At 40.3% G+C, this 9,865-nt stretch overlaps 1 protein-coding gene across 1 annotated transcript in view; it reads left to right on the forward strand.

Annotated features, from left to right (window-relative positions):
- LOC132828287 (striatin-interacting protein 1 homolog) overlaps window positions 1–8,987 on the forward strand; it is a 180,488-nt gene extending 171,501 nt beyond the window's left edge. Inside the window, exons 20-21 of the mRNA XM_060845261.1 lie at window positions 450–654; window positions 8,129–8,987. Of these exons, the coding sequence (XP_060701244.1) occupies window positions 450–654; window positions 8,129–8,376 (453 nt within the window). The 3' untranslated portion in view covers window positions 8,377–8,987. The remainder of the gene's footprint in view (window positions 1–449; window positions 655–8,128) is intronic.
- Window positions 8,988–9,865: the final 878 nt, after the last annotated feature.

Here is a 9,865-nt window from a genome sequence, read left to right on the forward strand (position 1 = left end):
GACCCTCTTGAGAACCTGAAATTTATTGTGCCTGCTTGTACTCTCATTTGATAAGAGGTCTGTTATTCCACTCTGTACTCTACAATGCTATGTTAAGTATTTAGACGAGCAAAATATTGCATTCAGTCTTTAAAAAGAGAATTGATGAATACAGTGGATACTTGAATGTTTGTCAGTGAATCATATTAGTGGCTTTTCAACAATTTCCAGATATGAGGACCCACTATGGACCGTAATATTTATTCAACACTAAGTAACAGCTGTAAACCCAAAAAATATAAAATAAGTTCAGTAACCTATCATGTCAACACATTTGGGAATTTTAAGTGCTTACCAAATTGTGGTTTAAGAAATTGTGTAAAATTGTGTTAAATGCTACTCTACAATGAGTTTTTAAAAACTGACTCTCATTCATTGCCTTCAGTGAATATTTATTCTTCATTATATAGATGCTGGTAGTATTTAAGTCAGCTCCAATCCTGAAACGAGCACTCAAAGTGAAACAAGCCATGATGCAGTTATATGTTCTGAAGTTGCTGAAGGTACAGACCAAATACTTAGGTCGGCAATGGCGGAAGAGCAACATGAAGACAATGTCTGCAATCTATCAGAAGGTGCGCCATCGACTGAATGATGACTGGGCTTATGGGAATGGTATGTGCCTAATGTTTGTACTTAAAAGTATTAGAAATATAAACCTTACTTTCTTTCATTCTTTTGCAGTAGAAATCAAAAGATTGATGCTGTGGTTAATTTTGCTCTAATCTTTGTTAACTTTGTCCTGTAAATGATTTCCTTCCTGGAAAGACATCCTTAAATTGTTGGGATAAATTGGATATCAAACTCTATTGTTCCTGGAGTTGTCACAAAAGTTAAAGATTTATCAAACAATGCAGAAGTTCCCCAATTCATCTGTCATCTTAGATCCTGGGGAATGAAAAATACAGTCCAGGTTTCTTTTGTCATGGACCAGACCAAAACCCAAAGTATGAAGAAGATAGTCTACCCACTAATGTTTTCTTATTTTAAAGGGCAAGTGCAGATGTGTCATTCAGTATGCAATCTGATTAGTCAAACTACCAGTCTTGAAGCAAAACTCACTTTATTCATACGCTACAGCTAATAACTATTTTTGTGGTTCTATTCGCCGAGCATTAGTAGTGTTGGCCCAGTCGAATTCATGTTGCTTGTCATCTGCGTGTGTGGCTACTAAGGATAGCTGGTCGTGTCGTTTCGTGGTTAGTTGGTGTTCATGGATGTGGATCGTTAGCTGTCTTCCTGTTTGTCCTATGTAGTGTTTTGTGCAGTCCTATTCGACTGGGACAACACTACTATTTAGCGCAAGCCAAACCGAGAACAGCCAGGGAATTCCTAGAGGCATGGCACTCATCCACAGATTCTATCAACAAGCACATCGACCTGGACCCAATATACCGGCCACTGCAGCGGACAGCTGGAACCGACAACCAGAAGCGGCAGAGACAAACCACTGTTAATGCCAGCGGAAACATCACAGAAGTGCTTCACTGGAGGCTGCCAAGCACTGAGGATGTCACCTAGACAGGCGACGAAACGTTTGCAACACAAATTCCCTGCTTGGCGAACAGAACCACAACAACGAGCACCCAAGTTACAAATCTTCTCCCAAACTTATAATAACAACTGGAAAACTTTATAGAATACTAGATTATTTAACTACTGAACAGTAACTGTTGCAATATAGTAACATCCCATAAACACACCCTTGGCAAAGGCAAATTCAATAAAATGGATGGTCTCACATGCAATTGTAGCAGCAGGAAGAGAACTCCAGCTTTTAGCTATAATAGAGAGAGGAATAAGTGTTTCCAGCCTAGCTTCAAGATCCCAGCAACTGCAGAAAGCCAAAACTGAAAACCTTGCTACCAAAGTGGATAATCTTACATTAATCCACATTATATTGTACCTACCATGCATTTGCCCACTCACTCAGCCAGTCCAAATCACACTGCATCCTCACAGCTCACCCTTCCACAGCTTTGTGTCATCTGTGACTTTTGAGACATTAATTTTAGTTTCCTCATCTAAATCATTAACATATATTGTGAATAGCTAGGGTCCGAGTACCAATCCCACTAATCTCTGCCTGCCCTTCAGAAAAGGAGCCATTTGTACTGTCTATTAACCAATTTTTAAAATCCATTTCAATACACTACTCCAGTCCCATGCATTTTAATCTTACATGTTAACCTCTTAAGTAAGACTATGTCGAAAGCCTTCTGGAAATCCAAATAAACCACGTGTGCTGGCTCCCCCGATGGTGCTACTAGTTACATCCTCAGAATACCAGCAGATTTGGAAAAGATAGAATGAAGTTCAGTATCCTCAGTCCACATTGTTTGCTGAGATTATCTTTTTGGTTGCCAGGACTTGCTGTTCTTCATAGAAGATAGAACAGTATAGGAAACAAATGGGCCCTTCGCCCCACAATGTTGTGCCGAACAGGATGCCAAACTAAATTAATCCCATCTGCCTGTCCTTAGTCCATATCCCTCCATTCTTTGCATTTTCATGTGCTTATCTAAAAGTCCCTTAAACGCCCCTATTGTATCTGCCTCAACCACCATGACTGGCAACACATTCAGACTGCTGCCACTGTTTGTGTTTTAAAAAAAACTGTTGCTCCTCACATTTCCTTTGAGCCTTCCCCCTAGTATCAGATATTTCAGTTCAGGAAGTAAGATTCTGACCGTCAACCTTATCGATACATCTCAGTTTTATAACGTTCAATCGAGTTTCCCCTCAGCCTCTGCCACTTCAGAGAAAATAACCAGAGTTTTTCTAGCTCTCCTTATAGCTCATACTTTCTAATCCAGGCAGCATCCTGGGAAACCTCTCCTACACCCCCTTCAAAGCTGTTATGTGGCAATCAAAATTAAATACAATACTCTGTACATCCAAATCAAAGTCTCAAAGCGGCATCATGCCTACCTGGCTCTTGTACTCAGTGCCCTGACTAGTAAAGGCAAGTGTGCCATATGCCTTCTTTACCACCCTGTCTACTAGAGTGGCCACTTTCAGGGAGCAATTGTCTCAAAATCCCTCTATACGTCAGTGCTGTTCAGGGTCCTGCCATTAACTGTATACTTTTCCTTAACATTTGATCTCCCAAAGAGCAGCATCTCATCCTTTTTCAAAGAACAAAGTGCAGTGAAAGTTTGTAGCCCATGAACAGGCCCTTCGGCCCTCCAGGCCTGTGCCATTCCAAATCTACTGTCTAAACCTATCGCCCAGTTCCTAAGGATCTGTATCCCTGTACTCCCCACCTACTCATCTGTCCAGATGCACCTTAAATGAATCTACAATGTCTGCCTCTCCTACCTCTGCTGGCAACGCATTCCAGGCACCTGTCACCCTCTGTGTCAAGTACTTGCCGCATGTATCCCCCTTAAGTGTTTCTCCTCTCTCCTTGGACGCGTGACCTCTTGTTATTAAATCCCTCACCCTGGGGAAAAAGCTTATCTCTATCCACCCTGTCTATACCCTTCATGATTTTGTAGGCCTCCCTTCAGGCCCCCCCTTAATCTCCTTTTTTGTAATGAAAACAAAGCTAACTACTCAACCTCTCTTCATAGCTAGCACCTTCCATACCAGGCAACATCCTCAAATCTTCTCTACACCCTCACCAAAGCATCCACATCCTTTTGGTAATGTGGCGACCAGAACTGTACACAGTATTCCAAATGCAGCCGACCGAAAGTCTTGCACAATTTTAACATTACCTACCAGCTCTTATACTCAATACCCCGTCTGATGAAGGCAAGCATACCGTATGCCTCCTTGACCACTGTGTACCTGTGCAGCCACCTTCAGCATACAATGGACCTGAATTCCCAGATCTCTCTGCTCATCAACTTTTTCCAAAGCTCTTCCGTTTAAAATATGGCTCACTCTAGAATTTGACTTCCCAAAATGCTTCACTTCACATTTGCCCAGATTGAACTCCATCTGCCACTTCTCCACTCAACTCTCCAGTCTATCTATATTCTTTGAAAGTTCCCTATGCTTTCTGCTAATCCACCAATCTTCATGTCATCTGCAAACTTGTTGATTATACCTGCTGTGCCCTCTTCCAGGTAATTTATGTAAATTACAAACACCAGTGGCCCCAACACTGATCCCTGTGGAACACCACTGGTCACCTTTCTCCATTTCTCAAGAAACTCCCTTCGACTACTACTCTGTCTCTGCTCAACCAGTTCTTTATCCACCTAGCTAGAACACCTTGCACACCATGTGACTGCACTTTCTCCCTTAGTTTACCATGGGGACCTTATCAAATGCCTTACTGAAATCAATGTATATGACATCTACAGCCCTTCCTTCATCACCGGTAGTAATCCCGAGATCACTATCTTTGAGGTCCTCCTCTTTGACTTCTCTCCTAGCTCCCTGAAGTCTGTTTTCAGGAACTCATCTCATTTTTTCTTTACATCATTGGTGCCTATATGCACCACAACAACTGGCTATTTACCCTCCCATTTCAGAATGCTCTGCAGTCGATTGTTGACATCCCTGACCCGAGCACCTGAGAGGCAACATACCATCCGGGAGTCTTGTTTTCGGCCACAGAACCACCTATCTACTCCACTTACAATAGAATCCCCTATGACTATGTTCCTACAAATCTTTTCCCACCCTTCTGAACACCAGTGCCTGCCGCAGTGCCATGATCCTGGCAACTGCTTCCCTCCCCTGGTGACCCATCTCCCCCAACAGTATCCAAAATGGTATACCTGTTTTGGAGGGAAATGACCATAAGAGACACTTGCGCTGCCTTCTTATGCTTTCTCTGACTTTTGGTCACCCATTCATTGTCTCCCTCAGCAACTCTAACCTGCGGCGTGACCAGTTCACTAAACGTGCTCTCCACGAGCTCCTCAGCATCGTGGTGCTCCACAGTGAGTCCATCCGCAGCTCAAGAACCATTATGCAGTCAAGTAACAGCTGCAGCTGGACAAACCTCTTGCAAGTGTAAGAGTCAGGGACATCAGCCACTTCCCTGAGCTCCCACATCAAGCAAGAGGCACATACTACAGGTCTGAGGTCCCCTGCCATTGTACACCTTAGCTTTAACTCAACTAACTAATACCAAACAATGCACTTGAATATATAAAAGAAAAGAAAAATCCTTACCTTACAGAGTCCTCTTCTTCTGGTTACTTGTTTGGATTAAAGTCTATCTGCTGTTTCTCTGCCCAAATCTGCAACTGACTGATATCTTGCTGTACCATTTGACAACCTTCTCCACAATCCACAACTCCACTGATCTTTGCGTCAGTCTGCAAATTTACTAACCCACACATCTATATTTTTATTCCAGTCATTTATATACATCACAAACAGCAGAGGTCCCAGTATGGATCCCCGCAGAATACCAATAGTCACAGACTTCCAGCTAGAAAAAGACCCTTCCCCCACTACCCTTTGACTTCTTTGGTCAAGCCAATTTTGAATACAAATATCCAAGTCACCTGGATCTCATGCATCTTAATCTTCTGGTTGAGCCTACACAAGGGACCTTGTCAAAAGCCATACTAAAATCCATTAAGAGAACATCCACTGTTTTACCTTCCACGTTCACCTTTGTTACCGCATCAAAAAATTCAATGAAGTTTGTCCCTAATTAGTCCACACTTTTTTCCAAATGCTTGTAAATCATATCCCTAAGAATTCTCTCCATTAGCTTCCCAACCACTGATGTGAGACTCACTGGTTTGTAGTTTCCTAGATTATCCCTGTTTCCCTCTTTGAATAGATAAACAACATTTGCTACTTGCCAGTCCTCCAGGATCTCTCCAGTGGCTAGTGTGGATACAAAGATCTTGGACAAGGACCCAGCAATCTCCTCTTTTGCCTCCAAATAACCTGGGCTAAATACCATCAGACCCTGGGAACTTAACAACATTAATGCTTTTCAAGAGACCCAACACCACTTCTTTCTTGATCTCAGAACATATTAGCATGCTCCACACTAATCTCCCTATTCTCCATGGGTGAATACTGATGCAATGATCTCACCCACATCCTCTGCTTTCAAGCACAAGTTCCCTCTTTTATCCTTGAGTGGTCCTACCCTCTCCCTAGTTATCCTCTTGTTTATAATGTCAGTATAGAATGCCTTGGATTCTCTTTAACCCTATTTGTCAAGATCATTTCATGGCCCTTGCTTTTCTAATTCCCTATTTGAGTGCTTTCCTGCTTTCTTTACTTTCCTTATGGACCCAGTCCAATTTTAGGTTCCTAAACCTTACTTACATTTTTTTTTAATTTTGACAAATTCACAACCTCCCTCATTATCAATGGTTCCTTACCTTTGCATCCTTGTCCTTCCTCCTTACTGGATCATGCCGGCCTTGAATTCTCAGCAGGTCTTTAAACAATTCCCACAGGTCAAATTAGGACTTGTCTGATAACAGCTGCTCTAAGTTAACTCTCCCAAGCTCCTGCCTAATACTGTTGTAATTTGCCCTCCCCCAATTTAGTACGTACCCACAAGTTCTGACTTATCCTTATTCATAGCAATCTTAAAACTTAAGGAGTTGTGATCACTGTGTCCAAACTGCTCTGCCACTTAAAAGTCAGTCACCTGATCTAGCTCAGTCGCGAGTACAAGGTCCAGTATAACGTCTGTTCTGGTTGGACTATCCACATACTGTTTCAAGAAACTGTCTTGGATGCACCTAACAAAGCCTTCTGCACTAAGAATTCCCAGTCAATGTTGGGGAAGTTAAAGTCACCCACTATGACAACCCTGTCAAATCTTCCGTAATCTGCCTACATTGTTTTCCTCAATGTCTCAGTAGCTGTTGGGGTGGACAATAGTATAATCCCATCAAAGTGATTACTTTTTTTTTTATTCAAGTTCTTTAATCACTTTTCTCTAGGTTCTTTTTCACTTCTTCACAGGAGGCACAGGTAAACTTGTACCTTAATAGTAAAGTCTCTTGGTTTCTGGTTGGAAGCTGCAGCTTATGGCTACTGTTGAGGGAAAATAAAGTGGTTTTCTGTAGGCTTTGTAATTTTTCTACTGCAGAGAAAGTTACTACTTCCCCTTCTCGAGGTCTGAAGGCTTCCGGAAGTATCATTCATAACCCAGATGTCAATCACATTGTCGTTGGCAGACTGATAACTTTTGAAACTGACAACTGGTCACCACTTCACAAACCAGTCAGCTACTTGTTCTGGCTGAAAAATACTTTGTACGTATCCTTTGAGTTCAGACCTTGGTAACATCCCATTTGCATCAAACTCCTCCGCGGCTTGAACAAAGCAACAGAGTGAATCCATTTACAATGATTTTTTGTAACTCAATTTTTAAAAGTGCCGCAATCTGTTGTACACGCTATGATTTTTAAAACAGCCCTTTTTCCATTTCAGTCCATAATTCAAAATACACAAACATAAAAAGATAATGTCTTAATGCTGCATTTTCCTGGAAACACCTAAAAGTGACCCTTCTCCATTGAAGTACTTCATTGGTCGTCATTATTATTTGTACCCCTAGTATTTTGTTTTAGCATTCTTTCTGGGTAATATGGCCTTTGCTCTCAATACTAGGAGTTATTGGTCATCTTCAGTTTTCCCTTTGAGAAGTTCGTAAACTTCTGCCTTTAATCACTGCAGTCTGTTTGGTGAAGATGCTCATGTCGTGCGTTTTCATGTGGAAATTTTCACAGTGGAGATACACAGTGGAATTGATAATGTCACAAGGCAGACTGAAATCTAGGAACTGTCTGAACTTTCAGTTTAATCATGCTTAAATATATACTCTAGGCTGACCTCCCAGTGAAGTATGGAGGTAGTGCTGTATTTTTCATTCTTGCATTCTTTACAATAGAACTTCAAGTGCAGTTACATGTTTGTGTGGAAGTTTCATTTGGATCTGTAAGCTTAATCAGAAATTCATGGCAGCCACATTCTGGAATGGTGAGGTCAAAGGGCTATCATCTTCTAAACTTGAATAGTTGAGATCTGTTATCCTATAAAAAGCTAAATCATTGACATTGAATTAAATGTTATATTTTAAAGTCCATTTTAAATGATAGTTTTTAATTTAGTATTCTAATTTCAAAAATGTTATTTTTAGATCTTGATGCCCGTCCGTGGGATTTTCAGGCTGAGGAATGTGCTTTGAGAGCCAACATTGAACGTTTTAATAGTCGCAGATATGATAAAAATCCAAGTAATCCTGATTTTGCTCCAGTGGATAACTGTTTGCAGAGTGTACTAGGACAGCAGCTGGTACTGCCAGAGGAATTCCAAATGAACTATGACCTGTGGCTTGAGAGGGAAGTATTCTCAAAGCCAATCAGCTGGGAGGAGCTTCTTCAGTAATTTCCAACGCCATTCTGTATCATAGTCAATCATTCTGTAACTGTGTAATAAATTAATCACTGTCTTCGTGAACTGCATTTTGTAAGCTGGGAGATCTAATGATTTTATTTATCGACATATTGATGATGGGAATCAAAGCAGATTTTCTTCCCAACTATTGTATTTGACACTAAACTGAATGCCAAGTCACTAGTATCTGTTGGAAAGTTTTATGTGGTAATTACGTGGGATATCTTTGGGCCTGTCATGACTCATATTGTTAAATAACGTATTTAGCTTCACACATGAATGAACACTTGGTTGAGGTATCAGAGGACAACCATAACTCCAAAAGCTACGGTCTGTGGGAAAGGAGATGAAAGAATTGAAAGTAGTAGTAGTTGAGGAACATTTCAAGCCACAGGGAGTTAATTGACTGATCATTAACTATGGTGAAAAGGTAAAGCCGTAAAATGTTGTTTTATGTTTGTGTCTACTTATTGCTAACATTAACCAAGAATTTCATATTTTGTACCACCTCTCATAGAATTCTAGGTTTTATATATATATATTTGTATTGTTCCTTTTAATTGTTAAATATATAATGCAAGATTTTCTGGCCCTAGTACAAATATCTTGTTAAGTGGAACCTTAATTGTTTTAAAGTGATGTGTGAAAAAGCTTTTTCACTTAGTGAATAGTTAGGTTTATGGAAGGCAGTGATTGAAAATGTGATGGAAACCGGTTCAATTGAGGCATTCAGAGGGCACTGAATGATTATTTGGAAAGGAATAGTATGTAAGGGTATGGGGGAGAAAAGCAAGAGAGTGCCATTGGATAATGATGCTCATTTGAGGAACTGGTGTCAACAAGATAGGATGAATGGCTTCCTTCGTGCCATAATACCACTGAGCATCTTAATTCTGAGACTTCATGTTGCATCTTCACAATGTTCAGTCGAGTTGCAAAAGTCAAACACCTATTTTAAGACCAATATTCCAAAGAATCAATTCAGTCCCACTTCCCAGAACTCCAACAGAATTTTTGGAGAATGTAGAGAATTGAACTCTTTCTATTAATTCCAACCATTCCGATCGTATCAAATCCTAATGAACTTGATCCCTTTCCATTCATTCCACTGACATGCAATTTCTGATCTAAATAGGAAATGATTGCATATTTGTTATCCGTAAACCCACATAAATTCTTTGTGTTATTTTTGCAGTGTCAAACACATGGAGAACCATCACCCTACTGGTGTTCAGAACTTTTTTAAAAATGTATTTTTATTTGCTTTTTGTTTCATCAACTTTGTGAATGCATTATTTAATCAGAAGTGATCTAAAGATATGCGTGTTTCTTTTTTCATCAAGCTACTAATGGACATAAGAGTTGTGCCCATTCTTATAATCAAAAGGATTAGATTAGAGCCATAAAGTGGCCATTATGATGAAAAATAGTTGAAAGGGACATGAACAATTGTAAACTTTGGATGTGAAAATGCTCAATC

The sequence above is a fragment of the Hemiscyllium ocellatum genome, chromosome 26 (assembly GCF_020745735.1).
Source record: "Hemiscyllium ocellatum isolate sHemOce1 chromosome 26, sHemOce1.pat.X.cur, whole genome shotgun sequence".
Classification (NCBI taxonomy): domain Eukaryota; kingdom Metazoa; phylum Chordata; class Chondrichthyes; order Orectolobiformes; family Hemiscylliidae; genus Hemiscyllium; species Hemiscyllium ocellatum.